Consider the following 19,783-nt stretch of genomic DNA (forward strand, 5'->3'; position numbering starts at 1 on the left):
TTTTAAATTCTATTTATCTTTTGTTTTATTCTATTTTGTTTTATATTTTTCTGTCATTATAGTCTCAGTCTCACTTGTTGTATCATAGTTGTTTACCATGTGTATTGAAAAACTTGAAAAACAGCAGTTATGATGAATATGACTCTGTATATATGATTTTGAATGAAACTGAAATAAAAGCTAAGTTAAAAAAAGAAATATAGAAAATTCTAAAGGGTTCACAAACTTTCAAGCACCACTGTATTCTCTAATGCAATATGAATGTAATGCTACCTGAAGCGAATTTCACACAATCTACAAAAGCTGAAAACTTGTCCCAAGTCTCCCTGCTCTCCCCTACGGGATATCATATGGGTAGCAAGCAATTCCACACATATTACAAGTCGATCCTATAAAACTTGGAAAACGGGTCAAATTGGCATGAAATCATCAGAGGGGCTTCAAATTTCATTAATTTTATATTTTTCACATATTATACCTCTAAATCATGAGATCCAGAACAACATTCTCTTTACTCTGAGATGCAAAACATTCATTCAGAATGCACCAGTTTACATCTATGTTTTAAGAATTGTCCAGGGGAGGATCTCTGGACTGCCTACTACTCTTTTCCAAATACCCCCAACTCCAAAAGTTATTGACTGGGTTGGCTATGGGCTAGGATCTAAAGCCTTATTGAATACTTTAAACAAATTACAGAATGGTTAAGATAAAGCATGTTAAGTATTTGCTGTTCACAAATTTTGCTTCACACCTAAAGGTGCATGTTCATTTCCATGTTTAAAAAAAAAAATTAAAATCAGATGAACACTCAAAAATCCACCATTTAATGCATGTCATTTGTTGCGGAAAAAGGTGATCAACACTCGAAATTTAAGACCCATGATCAAAACGTTTAAAAAAAAAATTCTTGAACATCATTTGGGAAAACTGATTCTAATCAATTGTTAATAAATATTCCATTTATAAACCATAATCATCAATTGCTTGGGTCAGTGTCCTGCCTTAGTATCTACAATATATAAACACACTGGTATCACTTCACATCCACCATTCACACAAGACCCATATTCAAAAAGGATTTCTGAATCACAGTCACACATACCGTACCAGGGACCAGACAGTTATCAATGCACAGCAAATACATGTACATCAATCTACTGAGAAGGACACTATGGAGACAGTTCTTGCAAAGAAAAGCATTACAAGATGAATGTAAACAGTCTGAATCCCATTGGCCTTCAGTGTCTTTTTTTTTTTTTTTTTAATAATTCAGAGATATCAAAACTGAAATGATGAGTGGTGGGCATGGCCCTGCTGTCTCATGTACGTCGTGTCTTGGGTCGTTTGGATGGACGCTTGGTGTCCTCCATGACCTGTCCATCATTGTTAGTCTGTGCCAGGCTGCGGACACCCTGAATGCGGCTGAGCAGCTGAAGGAAGAGCGGGATCACCTGCCAAACAGAGTACATACGATTACTCCATGATTCTGAAGACATTTATCCTTGTTAAATTCATAATTTATATTCTGATTAGACAGTGTGTACTTGGTCTATATAGTTTTAATTTCTCCAGTGCATTTTTTTGGGGGGGGGGGGGGGGGATGATTGAGTATGTCAGGGGTTTTCAAAGTGTGGGAGAGTCAGCCCCCCCTCAGAGAGCAAATAAACAACAGCGCCCCCCCCCACACAATTTTTGTTGTTGCTATACTTAATGTTCCATTCGTATGTAAAAAAAAAAGTTGTTGTACACATTATTTTTTTCTTTTACACATTTTAAACATCTGTGCTTTTTAAAACATTTTTTTTACACATTTTAAACATCTGTGCTTTTCTTTTTAAAACATCTTGTTTTACACATTTTAAACATCTCATAGCATCGTTAGGCAGCACCTCTTGGCAGACAACACACTGTGGCAGTGGAGCATCTTCAGATCCAGTCCATGAAAATCCAAACTTTAAATAATTGTGGTCATACTTCCTTCTTTTTTCAGTCCCCCCAGGATTCCGCAGGCCTTTTTTTGTGATTGTTGCGGGCTAAAATGTCTGATGTTGCGGGGGGGTTTTCCAAAAAATTGCGATGAAAGTTGCGGTGTTTTTTTAGGTTTTTGTTGCGATTACATTGCGGGAGGAAGTGAAAGTTGCGAGAAATTGTTGCGATTTTCTCTTTTTGTGATTAAAATTGAGTGATATGTTAAATATTAAGTTATTACCGAAAAACTATTGATTAAAAAAAAACAAAGACACTGAGAAATGGTCCTATAAACAACTTTACCAATATAAAAGATTACCAGGACTACAAAAATGCAGAAAAATAGGCTTTACTTATCCAAATGCACCTGTTGGTTCAAAAGTTAAAGTGCAGAGAACCTCACAGCACAACATGAAGTTACCTTAAAATATAAATGCCTCAGCTTTCATGTAAGAAAAAAAAACCTATTAATACTAGTACTGTGTGCAGGCAGTGTCTCCTGAAGACCAAATTAAACAATAATTATAAACTAATAAAATAAATGGCTCAGGCTTCATAGAAGAAAAAAAAAACAATTTGAACAGAATCTCACAGTATGATGCTGAAGCTGCCTAAACAACGGTAAATAAAATACCATTTTGGCAAAAATGTTGGCATCCATTAATTTCTTGTATTAAGTAAAAAAATAATGTAAAGTGCACACAGTCCTTCACTGTAAACATAACACACTTTCAGTAACAGAATTTAAGCCTACATAAACACTGACTCGCACATCATGCAATGTTGCCAGATACTGCTGACGTTTTCCAGTCCAAAATATGTTCAAAACCCGCCAAAATGCACTTAAAACCACCCAATCTGGCAACACTGCGCACATGCTGCTTCTCTTGAACGTATACACGGAAGTAATGCGGAAGGTAGTTTGTCGACGTCACTTCAAGACGACGCCAACGATTGGTCAAATTTGCGGGAAGGTTGCGGTGATTGGATATAATTGCAACACCGCCCTGAATTCGCGGGGATTGGTTGAATTTGCAAATCGCATCATTGCGAAATCCTGGAGGGTCTGTTTTTTTTGCTTGGCCCAGACTCTGTCTCCTCACTCACTGTAGCTTTAGGTACTAAAAATCAATCCATTTTGTCTCTGGTAAAGGCTAGCTGAAGTTCGCTAAATGTCCGCAATAGTAACTTATTCTGGTTTATGTTTCCTCACGTTGCGCCCCCCCGAAGAACTCTGGCACCCCCCAGGGGAGGCGCGCCCCACACTTTGAAAAGCCCTGGAGTATGTAATTCACATGGTCACTTTCGTTACACCTGTGACTGAATCTGTCCCACAACAGCTGACGACATAGACCAGACATGTCACAGAAATGGGCAAGAATACATTAAGCCCATACGGAGATCAGATTTGATCTCAGGGCATGCCACTCTGTGTAAATCACCTGACATAACTGGCACTGATAAGTTGCATAAATCTATAGCACTGGGCTCAGTACAGTTATCCTAAACCTTGTTATATTGTGTTTTTCTTATGACCACTGGTAACCGTTGCGCTCTTTCACAACAAAAAACATTCCTCTTTAAAATGTTATCCGCAAAGATGACAATATGGACGCCAAAACTGAAACCTTATACTGATTCTTTTCTCTTTGAAAGACAGGGTGGGGCTTAGCTCTGCTAGCCCAGTGATGAGAGTGGGCCTGTGTTATATTTTGGCTCAGAGTTGGTTGAGAAATGATTTTGTGGAAAATGCCCATTGCAAAAACCCTAGAGCAGAAAGGACCCAAGTGTGCATAGGGTTGCTATTGCTGCACTTGTTGGCCTCTCCAAATACGGGACAAGCTGCTGGCATAAATCAACTATAATAACTGCACTGAGTAAATGAAACTGACTGACCACCAAGCCACTCATCACACTCAGCAAACGGGTTACTGCAGTCCTTAAAGCGCTAATCTTATGAAAATTACATCATAAAATCCCAGGTTTTCTGTATGTGATATGTTCAAATAGGTTGTAAAGTTCACCGATAAATAAAAAATTGGTGCAAAATTTTTTGTCTGAATTCTGTTCCAAAAGTCACTAAAAGCTTGTCTGCCATTAGATTGCAGTGATTTATTGGTCAGCGGCACTGCATGTGTGACGTCATATGTGCAACTGCCTCCTTTTATAAAGCTGTCTACACAACTTTACAACAAGGATGAAGAAGTGACTCAGAGTAAGCATGTTTTGGTTTGCTTTTAGATCAGTAATTGTCTGTTGTCTATCCATGTATTATATTTGGCCACACAGAAACTACCTTAGAATGTTATTGATCTGACCAAGGACAACTAATAAATTCAAGCAACAGGCAAGCTTGACACTTGACACAAGCTTGACACTTACTGTGCGGTGAGCTCTTTGGGGATGGCACTTCTGATTTTTGTTTTCAGATCGTAGGAACTGCTCCGCATATCAGACGTCGCTCAAATACTTCTATGTGAATTTGCCTCAAATTTATCTTCAAAATGTCTGGAGCAGACACCAAACCATCCTGTTGGCTTGAAGTTTGTCCGTACAAATCAAACCCATTCAGTGCCTAAGTGTCCTGCCAACTTTGGGCTATAATGGATCAAAATTCCACTTTTATAAATTAGCTATACTTGAACGACACTTTGTAGGAGGCATGCTTTGGTTTTAATTTTGTTTTGGAATTTAAAAAATAGTTAAAAACGTGCTACATTTTGCAAAGTAGACAAAGTCAGAAATGCCACGCACTTTCAAAAAACACTGCGCACATGATATCACTTCCTTTGAATTAACAATAACTTCCCAGGAACGCATTCATGTTATGGCTGACTCAAAAAGCTAAACTTTACCGGCTAAATAAGAGCATGTTCCCAGTATTAAAATACAATTTAGACAGTAAACTATTTAACATGTCTAGGTTTATAAGGTACAATTTCCAGGGGTGATGTCATTTTCGTAAGACTAGCACTTTAAAACAAGAGTGCTCTGAGAGCACAATATCCCCTGCTGGCACCTATGCCATAACTGGTAAAATGTGACAATGTGCGTATTACTGACAAAGAATCCTGTCAAGTTTCGTGAAATTCCTCCAAAAACTACGAGAGGAGTTGATTTCAGAAGGTGAGTACCCTTCCTGGGACGGACGGACGTCGCCATGATATAATGCCTCTTCGGGTCTTTCGGCCAGTGGGGGATAAAACACTATGCAAAGGTGCATCTGCCAAATCTTAAAGCAGGGCAAAGTTAGCCACTGTCTCTGTTATTTAATGTGTGATTCAGTCTAACGATATCTGCAGTTAATCTTTACAGTATGACTGCAATTTCCATGTGGCCAGTTTTTGGAGTTTTAATATTACTTTCGCTTTCTTGTATTAAAAGTGCATCTTTTAATATTATGTGAATAATGAAGTCAGTGTGTTTTTCTATTTTATAATTGATTCAGTTGTAGTGGTTAATAAGGGACTGCAAGTGTAGCATGCTTGTACAGTTAAATACATCGATCCATTACATCAAAATACATTTTTTTTGTTTGTATAACAGAAGTAGTTTTGGTATATTTTGCTATACCAAATATATCACAATCTCATAAAAATCAAAGTCATTTGATGCAAACTCTACTAAAAGAACATTAAAATTAATAATTACCCTTTCATGATTATACACCACCAGTAAGAGCAACAAAGTTAGAGGCAGTGCTATGTATGATCCCTGAGCAACCTCTTGATCTGGAAGCTTTCGCTGTGTAGAATAAATGGAAACATCATTTGTAATTACTTACAAATCTGCAAAAACCTAGATTCTTATCTATAAACCATTGTGTACATACAGTAGGGTTGAATGTGAGCATCACATGTTTATGGTAGCCAGTGGACATGAAGGAGACCTGAGGAAGTTTAAAATCATATTGGGAGCGAGGAAGAGTGGTGTCCAACATTAAAACATAACTCTGCAGTGAGAGAATAAATTTGATTAGTATGTAATAATGTTAAACATAAAGCATAAGCAGTCATCAGTGGGAGAAAACAAAATAAAAACAAAACAGATTTACCTCTCCATCACGTGGAAGGGGGGAGAAGTGAAAGAAAAGTGATTGGCCCAGTGGCACACTTTGGAACGGACTGTCAAGGTTGTCGCTCTTGTAGAGCTTCACCTGGGAATGAACAGAAAAGTGTATTACCAATTTCAAAACAAGCAAATGTATTTCAGTAGTCTTAGTAGCAATATTCTTACCAAGAGAGTTGGAAGGTGCTCAGATAAAGTTATAATACTGCCACTTAGGTCAAACTGATTAATTTGTCTGAAGGCGATGATGTTGACCCCATCTATGTCACTGCTACCCACCTACAACATTATGAATTTGAAATACCTTTATTTAAATGTTTGAAATGTAAAAAGTAAAAAAAAAAAAAAAAGGTTTAAAAAAAAAAGTAACTGATAGTTGCATTTTTCTACCTTTATGACTTTGTGCTGTGGAAGTGCTCTCTCTATGTGGTTATTGCCCTCTCCACTTAGCTGAATGACATAAGTGCACCCAGGCTGGGGGGGGGGATGACAAATAAGACAAACAATAAAAATCCTAGCAAATTATATAAAATGAATTATTACAACTGTTGTGCCTATACACAGTATATTTGCATGATAGTAGTTTTTTTTTTTTTAAATCCACATGATATGAGTGATATGGGCAAAAATGTTAGCAGGATAAAAAATTTCATATATCAATTGATATTGATAATCATGATAAATGTCAAACCATTATTTCTTTCAAGTTTAAAGGCTGATTTTTGCTCCTGAGTGAAGGTTAAAAAAAAAGCAAATGGTCAATTGTGGTTTTAAACTACAACCCCCATTCCATAAATTTGGAATACTGTAAAATGTAAACAAACAGAATGACGATTTGCAAATCATGGAAATCCTGCATTTCATTGAAAATAGTACAAAGACAACATATTAAATGTTGAAACTGAGCAATATGCTTCCATCCAGACAATCTTTTTCAGGGAAGACCTTCCTTCTTTCAGCAAGACAATGCCAAACTGCTTTCTGCACATATTAAACCTGCATGGCTCCGTAGTTTAAAAAAAAAAAAAATTTTAAATAAAAAAATCCATGTGCTAAACTGGCCTGCCTACAGTCCAGACCTGTCTCCCATTTAAAACATTTGGCACATTATGAAGCACAAAAATACAACAAAGGAGACCCTGAACTGCTGAGCAACTGAAATTGTATAATCATGCAAGAATGGGACATTTCTTTTTCAAAACTACAGCAATTGGTCTCCTCAGTTCGCCAACGTTTAGAGTGTTATTAAAAGTAGAAGTGATGCAACACAGTGGTGAACATGCCCCTGTCCCAACTTTTTCTGAAATGTGTTGGACATAAAATTCAAAATGAGCATACAGTGGGGCAAAAAAGTATTTAGTCAGCCACCAATTGTGCAAGTTTTCCCACTTAAAAAGATGAGAGAGACCTGTAATTTTCATCATAGGTACACTTCAACTATGAGAGACAGAATGAGAAAAAAAATCCAGAAAATCACATTGTAGGATTTTTAATGAATTAATTGGTAAACTCCTCGGTAAAATAAGTATTTGGTCACCTACAAACAAGCAAGATTTCTGGCTCTCACAGACCTGAAACAACTTCTTTAAGAGGCTCCTCTGTCCTCCACTCGTTACCTGTATTAATGGCACCTGTTTGAACTTGTTATCAGTATAAAAGACACCTGTCCACAACCTCAAACAGTCACACTCCAAACTCCACTATGGCCAAGACCAAAGAGCTGTCAAAGGACACCAGAAACAAAATTGTAGACCTGCACCAGACTGGAAAGACTGAATCTGCAGTAGGTAAGCAGCTTGGTGTGAAGAAATCAACTGTGGAAGCAATTATTAGAAAATGGAAGACATACAAGACCACTGATAATCTCCCTCGATCTGGGGCTCCACGCAAGATCTCACCCCATGGGGTCAAAATGATCACAAGAACGGTGAGCATAAATCCCAGAACCACACAGGGGGACCTAGTGAATGACCCGCAGAGAGCTGGGACCAAAGTAACAAAGGCTACCATTAGCAACACACTACGCCGCCAGGAACTCAAATCCTGCAGTGCCAGACGTGTCCCCTGCTTAAGCCAGTACATATCCAGGCCCATCTGAAGTTTGCTAGAGAGCATTTGGATGATCCAGAAGAGGATTGGGAGAATGTCATATGGTCAGATGAAACCAAAATAGAACTTTTTGGTAAAAACTCAACTTGTCGTGTTTGGAGGAGAAAGAATGCTGAGTTGCATCCAAAGAACACCATACCTACTGTGAAGCATGGGGGGTGGAAACATGCTTTGGGGCTGTTTTTCTGCAAAGGGACCAGGACAACTAATCCGTGTAAAGGAAAGAATGAATGGGGCCATGTATCGTGAGATTTTGAGTGAAAACCTCCTTCCATCAGCAAGGGCATTGAAGATGAAACGTGGCTGGGTCTTTCAGCATGACAATGATCCCAAACACACCGCCCGTGCAACGAAGGAGTGGCTTCGTAAGAAGCATTTCAAAGTCCTGGAGTGGCCTAGCCAGTCTCCAGATCTCAACCCCATAGAAAATCTTTGGAGGGAGTTGAAAGTCCATGTTGCCCAGCGACAGCCCCAAAACATCACTGCTCTAGAGGAGATCTGCATGGAGGAATGGGCCAAAATACCAGCAACAGTGTGTGAAAACCTTGTGAAGACTTACAGAAAATGTTTGATCTCTGTCATTGCCAACAAAGGGTATATAACAAAGTATTGAGATGAACTTTTGTTATTGACCAAATACTTATTTTCCACCATAATCTGCAAATAAATTCTTTAAAAATCAGACAATGTGATTTTCTGGATTTTTTTTCTCATTTTGTCTCTCATAGTTGAGGTGTACCTATGATGAAAATTACAGGCCTCTCTCATCTTTTTAAGTGGGAGAACTTGCACAATTGGTGACTGACTAAATACTTTTTTGCCCCACTGTATATTTAAAAAAAAAAGATACAGTTTCTAAGTTTCAACATCTGATCTGTTGTCTTTGTACTATTTACAACTAAATATCGGGTTTCCAAGATTTGCAAATCATTATTTAAAAAAGTTTTATATAAAAATTTGTGTGGAATTTGCATGTTCCCCGTGTCTGCGTGGGTTTACTCTGGGTGGTCCAGTTTCCCCCACAGTCCAAAAGACATGCAGTTAGGTTAACAACTCTAAGTTGTCCATAAGTGTGAATGTGTGTGCGAATGGTTGCTTCCCAAGGCCAGAAACAGTAGGGTTGCAGCAGGAAGGGCATCCGGCATAAAACTATGCTCCAATTAATATAGCATGTGGATCAATAGGGTCCACATGGACCCTGACCTTGGCACCAGTGCTGGACAAGGGAAATTATAGCGTCCCAAATTTATGGAATTGGGGTTGTATTCTTTATAGTTTAATCATTTTTATAGCGCCTGCTAAGGTGGTATGCAGTGTTTATACCTGTATACCAGATGATATACCTGTAGCTACAGTGGTTTTGTTTGGCTAAAAAAAAAGTTGCTTAAATTGGTCAAATCATGGAGAAGGGAAAAGGGAAAGAAAAGGGACCCTACCAAGAGAAACTGTATCACAATGCCAAACACTGATATTTGGATAAACTAGGCACGATAAACAAAAGAGGGCGGCACGGTGGTGTAGTGGTTAGCGCTGTGGCCTCACAGCAAGAAGGTCCGGGTTCGAGCCCCGTGGCCGGCGAGGGCCTTCTGTGCGGAGTTTGCATGTTCTCCCTGTGTCTGCGTGGGTTTCCTCTGGGTGCTCCAGTTTCCCCCACAGTCCAAAGACATGCAGGTTAGGTTAACTGGTGACTCTAAATTGACCGTAGGTGTGAATGTGATTGAGTGTGTGAATGGTTATCTGTGTCTATGTGATGACCTGACGACTTGTCCAGGGTGTACCCCGCCTTTTGCCCGTAGTCAGCTGGGATAGGCTCCAGCTTGCCTGCGACCCTGTAGAACAGGATAAAGTGGCTAGAGATAATGAGATGAGATAAACAAAAGAAATCCATATGACTTGGTAATCCAAGATTGGATGACAGACCCCAATGACAGACCCAGGTATATGAGTGGAGGTCTGTCATCCAGTCATATTCCATATATATCCAAACATTACAGATGATCTCCTTTTTTTTTTCTCCATGTAGGAAGGAAGGAAGGAAATAAATAAATAAATAAATAAATAAATAAATAAAATGTACTCCAGTGTCTAGTTTTCTCCCTGAATGATGGTGTGACCCATGGCAGTTATTAATGCAGCAGCACTGACCTACAGTGGAGGAAATAATTATTTGATCCCTTGCTGATTTTGTAAGTTTGCCCATTGGCAAAGATATGAACAGTCTATAATTTTAAGGGTAGGCTTATTTTAACAGTGAGAGATAGAATATCAAAAAGAAAATCCAGAAAAATCACATTTTATAAAATATATAAATTGATTTGCATTTCATTGAGTGAAATAAGTATTTGATCCCCTACCAACCATTAAGAGTTCTGGCTCCCACAGACCAGTTAGACACTCCTAATCAACTTGTTACCTGCATTAAAAACAGCTGTCTTAAATTGACACCTGTATAAAAGACACCTGTCCACAGAATCAATCAGACTCCAACCTCTCCAACATGGGCAAGACCAAAGAGCTGTCTAAGGATGTCGGTGACAAGATTGTAGAGCTGCACAAGGCTGGACTGGACTACAAAACCATAAGCAAGAAGCTGGGTGAGAAGGAGACAACTGTTGGTGCAATAGTTCGAAAATGGAAGAAATACAAAATAAACCTCAATCGACCTCGGTCTGGGGCCCCACGCAAGATCTCACCTCGTGGGGTATCACTGATCACGAGAAAGGTGAGAGATCAGCCTAGAACTACACGGGAGGAGCTTGTTAATGATCTTAAGGCAGCTGGGACCACAGTCACCAAGAAAACCATTGGTAACACATTACGCCGTAATGGATTAAAATCCTGCAGTGCCCGCAAGGTCCCCCTGCTCAAGAAGGCACATGTGCAGGCCCGTCTGAAGTTTGCCAATGAACACCTGAATGATTCTGAGAGTGATTGGGAGAAGGTGCTGTGGTCAGATGAGACCAAAATCGAGCTCTTTGGCATTAACTCAACTCACCGTGTTTGGAGGAAGAAAAATGCTGACTATGACCCGAAGAACACCATCCCCACTGTCAAGCATGGAAGTGGAAACATTATGCTTTGGGGGTGTTTCTCTGCTAAGCAGGGTTGTACAAAATTCAGAATTTCAGAATTTAATTCAATTCAAGGAAAGAATTTGAATTGACTCTGCCCTACAGGATGTTGAATTGAATTTGAATTACAGGAAGTGGAATTGAATTCATTGCAATTCAGAGAAATTCATTCTTCTCACATATCAGTGAGAATGTGATACTTTTTTTTTCTTCCAAATGGAAGTAGAGACACTAACATTAAGCATACATTCCCTTAATATTGAATAATTAGCAATATCTTCATTTCCAAGTAATCAAATGAAACAATGTTTTGGTAAATGCAATTATCAATTATTAAAGTTCTTTACAGAGTAACGGTGTTGCATCTAATGGTCAACAGTTCCTCAAATGTTTTGTCATTGAGGTGGCATCGTTCTGATCTGAATATCTTGCCTGCAACACTAAATATCGTTTCAACAGGTGCAGAGGAAGCAGGTATGGCCAGATATTTACATGCAAGTACAGCTAGGTTTGGGGAAACTGTTTTGGTTTTCTTTCCAGAACGATAAAGGATCGGCATCCTCAGCCAAACATGGTGTGCTCAAGTAAACTGGGAGCTCATGTGAGGCTGTGTCAACTGGGACAGCAGTTGTTTGAGTCTCCATGTAGGAAAAGAGTCTGGGGCATTTCCTTGTTTGAGGTGGCACTGACTTTTGGACATACAGACTCTACTTTTGCAGCGAGAAGATTTTTGATTATGATCGGTTCTTCACCATTACACCAGGCTAGTTTAAATCTTGGATCAAGCGTTGCAGCCATCTGAAAGCATTCCATATCCTCGAATTTTACTAGTAGTCTCTCAAGTGAGGTTTGTAAGGTGGACACAAACTTCTTGTTCCCAGTCATCTTTGCATCTTTGATTGCATGTCTCTAACACAAGGAATAACCAAGCTTGATGCGACAGCTTTCTCTGCCTGACAGCGGTTCGTGACTTCCTCAAAGGGTTCTAACACCTCACAAAGTTCCTGAATGATTTTTAGTTCATATACTGTTAGCTGAATTGGGCAGTGGAGCTCAGCAAGGACATCATTTGGAACTTTAAGGACTGATCTCAGCATCTTCAACTGGCTATTCCAGCAGGTGACATTATCAGGTTGAAGTTTGTGCATTCCCTCCAGGACCTCTGTAGCATGGGTGGATTTATGGCAAAAAGCGACAAGTTTCTGGACCTTGCCCAGGAGGCTCTTTATGGAGCCAGCATCATCTAAGGCATCACGCACTACCAGTTGGAAACTATGAGCAAAGCAAGATAGTCTCTCTGGTGGAAAGTACATAATCTCCCCTTCTACATTGACCACTTCTAGATCACAGGTGTCATCCTCTTCATCCTCACTCTCACTGTTAACATGAACTGGTGGAAACAGAGTGAATGCCTTTATCATATTGGATGCATTGTCAGTTACAATGAATGATACCTTGTTCTGAATATTGTATTTGTCCAGATCATCATCATAGACCTGGCAAATATTTTCAGCTGTGCGTCTCCCTTTAAAACGCTGACAGCTCAGCATTATGCTCTTCAAATTGAAATCAACCAGGAAATGGCCCGTCATCCCAAAAAAGGACCTCATTGATCGATTTGACCATAAATCAATGGTCAGGCAAATATGGCCAGCTTTTGCCATCAGATGTGCTTTCACAGAATCCGAGCGCTGTGGAATAAGGATCTCTCTGAGAGCTCTTTGGGTAGGCATTGTGAATGAGGGTTGGGCCAGTTGCAAGATATTAATGAAATCCTTATTTTCAACAGTAGAGAGGGGGAGGAGACCATTTGAAATGAATGTAACAATACTATCTGTCAGAGCCACTTGATGTGTATTGGTTGATGACCATTTAGAAGTTGAAGTTGGAGGATGACTGTCTTCATCTTGATTTCGTTGGCTTGTGCCACTGCTGGATGCAGACTCCATCAAAATTTCAGGGTGTTTCTTCTGTAAGCAGAAAAGCCAATCTATATTCTCAGTCTAAAGACTGTTCATGCTTTGGATAAAAAAAAAAAAAAAACTTGCTGGCACTTTATGTTATACTACATTTGTACTGCAAAGATTACTGAATTCTCTGCCTCTCTATAATGCTATGCCCAAGGCTACTTGGCTTTCACATGATATGCCGGGATGATTTGGACTTGCACAAGCAAATAAGAAATAGTGTGATTAGTCAGTCATTGTATTTCAAAGAGAGCAGGGTATAAGGTAATACTTTACATGTTTCAAGTGGTGAGTAAAGTATAATGTATTACTGATTGATTCACAGTTCCCAATGCAAATACATGCCATGGTCATCAAAATAAAAAAGACAGATTACACATCTGTAAACTTACCTGGAGGTGCCGTTTGAAATTTGAGGTAGCCTTTATGGAACCACACACTGGAGCACTGCAGTAATTGCAGACTGCTCTGTGGTTTCCATGTCTTGTGGGAATTGGCTCATCAAAATGAACAAGCACAGATGTCCTTTTACGCATGCTATTTCTTTGCATATTGCTGTAATCACAAAAATCAAAAGTACAAACCAGCTCTGGCCCTCAGTTAGCTTATTCCACTAGGGTATACTCCAAATAAAATGTCCTAAATGTTTGGACGACCATTTTGAAGACTTGGATAAAGCAAGGTATTCTGGGAAATGAAGTGCTGTCCTATCATTTTCCACAATTTGAAAATTATTACAATTTTAATGATCTGTTCTATAGAGTATGTTTTTAATGTTAATTTGTAGTTAAAAAAAGGCCTATTTACTATAATAAAGTATTGTGTAGATAAAGTCCATACAATATCTGTATGAAATTCATATTGTAATCATATGTAATATATACTGTAAAGCTTCATTGTTAAATACACCTTAATTATGTATCATGAATTTCTTTGAATTTCATGGAATTCCAATTCTACTTCCTGCAATTCGAATTTGAATTGCAATTCCGCTTCCTGTTTGCAATCTCAATTCAAATTCAAGAATTGAATTGGAATTTAGGGGTCATTCTCAATTCAATTCTGAATTTTGTACAACCCTGCTGCTAAGGGCACAGGACTACTTCACTGCATCAGCGGAAGAATGGACGCGGCCATGCACTGTAAAATCCTGAGTGATAACCTCCTTCCCTCTGCCAGGACACTGAAAATGGGTCGTGGATGGGTCTTCCAGCACAACAATGACCCAAAACATACAGCCAAGGCAACAAAGGAGTGGCTCAAGAAGAAGCACATTCATGGAGGTCATGGAGTGGCCTAGCCAGTCTCCGGACCTTAATCCCATAGAAAACCTATGGAGGGAGCTGAAACTCTGAGTTGCAAAGCGACAGCCTCAAAACCTTAATGATCTAGAGATGATCTGCAAAGAAGAGTGGACCAAAATTCCTCCTGACGTGCGCAAACCTGGTCATCAACTACAAGAAACGTCTGACCGCTGTGGTTGCCAACAAGGGTTTTGCCACCAAATACTAAGTCTTGTTTGCTAGAGGGTTCAAATACTTATTTCACTCAAAGAAATGCAAATCAGTTTATATCTTTTATATGAAGTTATTTTCTGGATTTTCTTTTTGATGTTTTGTCTCTCACAGTTAAAATAAAACTACCATTAAAATTATAGAATGTTCATTTCTTTGTCAGTGGACAAACTTACAAAATCAGCAAGGGATCAAATAATTATTTCCTCCACTGTACCATGGTAACGTTTTTCAGAATCACGATAGAAAATCAAAAAACAGCCTTCAACTCACCAACAGCAGGATCCTCTCATTATGGTGTGTCAAAAAATAATGTCAGGTTATGCAAAATTCAATATGACATGACATGAACTTCAAATTCCCCATCTAAGCATGGAAATTAATTATATCAAACATTTATGATACAGTGGGACCACCGTAACTGCTAACTTCGCAACCACAGAGTTTCATTCATCCTTGGTTTACCCCAGGCTGAAAATTGTCACGCTAGCACCAAGTGGCGGTCCCTGACAAAACTTCTGGATAGCGCACCACACAGCCTACAAGCATGTCCCCTTGAACTACAATTCTCACACATCCCGTTTATAGATGCAACATTAACCATGTACATTTTGGACACATGATGCTTCACCTTACTTAAACCCAGATTTGTTCGTTTCTATTTCTTGTGTTTGTCTTTACTTTCCATGCTCGTTGTGTTCCTGACTTCTACTGTTACTGTATGTTTCTGACCTGCGTAAATAAAAGGTTTCAGCACCTGCATCCATCTCTGCACCACAGCCATGATAAATATCAAGCAGAAAAGTCAGACACAGACCACACTGACATAAGATGTATTACAGTATACTATTATGATTAATAATAAACAGTTACCGTCATACTGTGTCCTAGATTTGCAAGTCATCGCATTCTGTTTTTATTTGTGTCTTACAGTGTCCCAAATTTTTGGAACTGGGATTGTATATCTCAAGTCTCGATCTATCGGTCCTAATTTTTGATTGAATTTGTTCAGTCCTCAACTTCTAGATCTACTTACAGTTGTGGTCAGAAGTTTACATACAGTGACATGAATGTCATCTTGGATATGAATGTCATGGCAATATTTGGGCTTTCAGTAATTTCTTTGAACTGTGCTTTTTCTGTGGCAGAATGCACAGCATACATCTTTAATTTAAAAACAAAAAACACACTACAATTTGGTGCACAAGTTTTAATTTTCTTTGGGTTTTCTGAAATCAACACAGGTCAAAATTTACATATGCTCACTTAGATTATTAATTCAGAGGTGCTGAAACCCCGGTCAGTCGTGGTGAAGAAGGAGCTGAGCCAAAAGGCGAAGCTCTCAATTTAACAGTCGATCTACATTCCGACTCTCACCTATGGTCATGAGCTTTGGGTAATGACCGAAAGAACAAGATTGCGGATACAAGCGGCTGAAATGAGTTTCCTTCGCAGGGTAGCTGGGCGCTCCCTTAGAGATAGAGTGAGAAGCACAGTCACTCGGGAGGAGCTCAGAGTAGAGCCGCTGCTCCTCCACATCGAGAGGAATCAGCTGAGGTGGCTCGGGCATCTTTTTCGGATGCCTCCTGGACGCCTCCCTGGAGAGGTGTTCCAGGCATCTCCCCCCGGGAGGAGGCCCCGGGGGGAGGGACTATGTCTCTCGGCTGGCCTGGGAACTCCTCAGTGTTCTTCCCGAGGAGCTGGCCGAGGTGTCTGGGGAAAGGGAAGTTTGGGCTTCCAGGCTCAGACTGCTGCCTCCACGACCCGGCCCCAGATAAAGCGGAAGAAGACGAGACAAGAGGTGCTGAAACTTCCAAAATATGTCTCTTAACTTCCTGTTAATGATCATGATTGACTACAGGTGGTAGTTTCTCTGTGCCTTCATAAAAGGATTTGTTTACAGCACTCATTGGATTGACCAACACACAGTAAAATGGGAAAGTCCAAGGAGCTCAGTGCAGATCTGAGAAAGAGGATCGCAGATATATACAATTCCGGATTGTCTCTTGGAGCCTTTTCTAAACAACTGCAAATTCCAAGATCAGTTCAAACAATTGCATCCAAGTTATTGTAAGGTGTAGTCACTTTGCTTCAAGAAAACCTAAACTGTCACCTTCAGTTGAAAGGAAATTGGTTTGGATGGTCAGGAACAACCTGGGAACCACCATGGCACAACCCTGGCATGAACTGGAAGCTAATGGATCACTGTCTACAGTTCAGATCACCATGGACAGAGGCTGCTATCCAAGAAATAACCCCCTACTCCAAAATTGACACCTTCAAGCTTAAAGTTTGAAGCTGACCACACGGACAAAGAAAAAGCCTTCTGGAGGATAGTTGTATGTTCAGATGAAACAAATATTGAGTTGTTTGGCCACAATGACCACCATGTACAGAGGAACACTGTACCAGCTGGTGGTGGTGGTGGTAGGATCATCATGCTCTGGGGTGGTTTTGCTGCCAGTGGAACTGGTTCATTGCACAAAGTAGATAGATGGAATAATGAAGGAGGACTACCTCAGAATTCTTCAGCATAAACCATCAGAAACTTGAACACGACTTGGGAGTTACAACAGGACAATGAACCCAAACACACATCAGAGCTGGCTGTGGAGAATAAAGCAGGCTAACATTAAGCTTAAAACAAGTCCTGACTTAAACCCTATTGAAAATATATGGACCGTGCTTATAAGTCAAGTCCATGCCGGGGGCGGCGGCACACCTCATTTAATTGAACTCTACCAATTCTACCATGAAGGGTTGTGAAATATCCAACCAGAATTCATACCCAAAACCAATACGATCCTGTGTTCTGAAAAAAACGGAAAGCCTCAGGATCAAGGTCACTACCTCACCAAAAGTACAAACTTAAAATCACTACACCATATAAAAATTTAGTTATAAATCTGCGATTTTGTTTTTTAAAACAAAAGCTGAAAGTTAAGTATAGAATATGTTTCTTACAGAATATGTTACAATGGTAGCTGGTCCTGTATGAATTTCTGAGCTATAAAATGAGTTGTGGTCTATTTTTTACCGTAGCGCGTTATTTGCGTGCGGGGAAGGACACACATTAACAATTTGCATGTGTAGAATGGAATTTTCCACTCCAACAGTGAGAAGTTGATCGTGTTTCCATTTGCGGTCTTTCTGTTACACAAGTGATCTGTTCGGACGTTATCACTGAAAAGGTGAATTTTGACAGTTTTATTTTGCTTTAGTCTTGCAGTATAAGGCAATAGAATGTTTCTTTTTCATCTTACTTTCATATTTTGTAGTGTTTGGATATTTTTTGGCCAATATTTTGCAACCATGGTCAATTTAAATCAAACTTTTGATAGAATCTATGGCCAGTCATTTTGCCCCGCCCTCGCCTTGCGCTCTGTCTGGTGCGGTAGTGATGTCCCGATGCCCGCGCGCCGCAGCAGAGACCCGCGCAACCTTCAGCCGGTACAGTCGCTGTTCTTTTACCACCGCCGTTATTCTCATCTTTCCGTTGTGTTCTTGATTTTTCCATTGTGTCCTATTGTCCTATTTCACCACATCAAATACCCAAAATGTATCATATTCATATTTAAGTGAATAATCAATTCAGTCATCATAACTTGGCAGTTTTAACCCAAGCAATCAAAAAGAGGAAATTTATTCAATATTTTCACTCATCTGTGAAGGAGGGGCTTTAATTCATGATGTAGTTATTTTATATGTAAATCAATTTTACAAAAGCATTTGAATTGTAATTAAAAAAAAAGATAAAGCAAGATACTATCTTTATTCTTATTAAACATGACAAAAGAAACATCGCGTGTTCGGTAAATGCAAAAAAAAAAAGTTTATTTTTTGACCATAATGTCCCAAATGAGAGACCAGTTTCTGAGACAGACCCTTCTATCTATCTATCTATCTATCTATCTATCTATCTATCTATCTATCTATCTATCTATCTATCTAGATAGATAGACAGACAGACAGACAGACACACTAGACAAGTTGAGCATCACTCTCCATCCAGCATCCAGTCACTAAAAGAGATCATTGTTGAAGAATGGAAAAAGACTGATGTTGCAAAATGTCAACAACTTGTTCATTCCATGCCTAGAAGACTTGGTGCAGTCATTAAAATCATGGAGGCCATACAAAGTACTAGATGTAGTAGTTTTTGTTGTGGGGTGTACTCATTTTTGCACCACCCTAATTTGAGTAAAACTGAAAAAATGCGTAATCTAAGTTATATTATTAACCTTACTTTCACGTTATAAGTTAAACAGATGTTATATTAAACTTTGTCTCGTCAACATTTTGGAAATTGTTTGTGTTCATTGAGATATTGTTTAAAATGTTACTTTTCAAAGGGGGTGTACTCATTTACGCTGAGCACTGTATACACACACACACACACACACACACACACACACAGAGGTAGAAAGGTGTACTTGAGGGTAGGCTGATCATGAGAAGCTCATATCCCACTTATCATATTAGCATAACTAATTGTTTTACCAGCAGTCCTCGAAGTCGGAACCGGCCTGCTTCGTCAGTCACTGTGTCCTCACTGTAAATGCTGCACTCACCCTGGCCCACTGCCTCAACAGCCACCCCCTGCTCAGCATCGCCACCCAGAGACTGCACTGTGCCGTAGCAACTACAGACCAAAAATAAAAATAAAAAATTCAATACCAGAAATGGTGTAATTATCACAATATGCCAAGTCCAAACTTTTACCAAACAATGTTCCAAAATTAGATACCACTGAATTCTGAATGTCAAATCAGTTCAGTAATCATTGAATTTTACACTGAACATGTGTACATTTTAAAAAAAAAAAAAAAAAAAAAAAAACACATTTCAGTTTTTATATAATTGTTAGCTTATTAAAATGTATATCTGGAATTTTTGCTTCGCAACAACACTGTCAAAAGTACTATACAAATAAAAAAAAAAGTATTTACAAAAAACTAACCCTTCACTGACTTTCTTTTGAACAGTCAAACTACATGGCAAAATGTTTGGGATACCTGACCATCACACCCATATGTGCATTTTGAACATACAATTCCAGATTTAGGCTTTGTAGCAATAGTCT

The 19,783-nt window shown here is 39.2% G+C and overlaps 1 protein-coding gene across 1 annotated transcript in view; it reads right to left on the minus strand.

The window, feature by feature from the left end:
- Window positions 1–806: 806 nt before the first annotated feature.
- nomo (nodal modulator) overlaps window positions 807–19,783 on the minus strand; it is a 150,125-nt gene continuing 131,148 nt past the window's right edge. The window contains exons 25-31 of the mRNA XM_060919051.1: window positions 19,201–19,342; window positions 6,430–6,513; window positions 6,208–6,318; window positions 6,026–6,127; window positions 5,804–5,923; window positions 5,623–5,715; window positions 807–1,454 (exon numbers count right to left, since the gene is read on the minus strand). Of these exons, the coding sequence (XP_060775034.1) occupies window positions 1,323–1,454; window positions 5,623–5,715; window positions 5,804–5,923; window positions 6,026–6,127; window positions 6,208–6,318; window positions 6,430–6,513; window positions 19,201–19,342 (784 nt within the window). The 3' untranslated portion in view covers window positions 807–1,322. The remainder of the gene's footprint in view (window positions 1,455–5,622; window positions 5,716–5,803; window positions 5,924–6,025; window positions 6,128–6,207; window positions 6,319–6,429; window positions 6,514–19,200; window positions 19,343–19,783) is intronic.

This window comes from Neoarius graeffei, chromosome 4, assembly GCF_027579695.1.
Source record: "Neoarius graeffei isolate fNeoGra1 chromosome 4, fNeoGra1.pri, whole genome shotgun sequence".
NCBI lineage: Eukaryota > Metazoa > Chordata > Actinopteri > Siluriformes > Ariidae > Neoarius > Neoarius graeffei.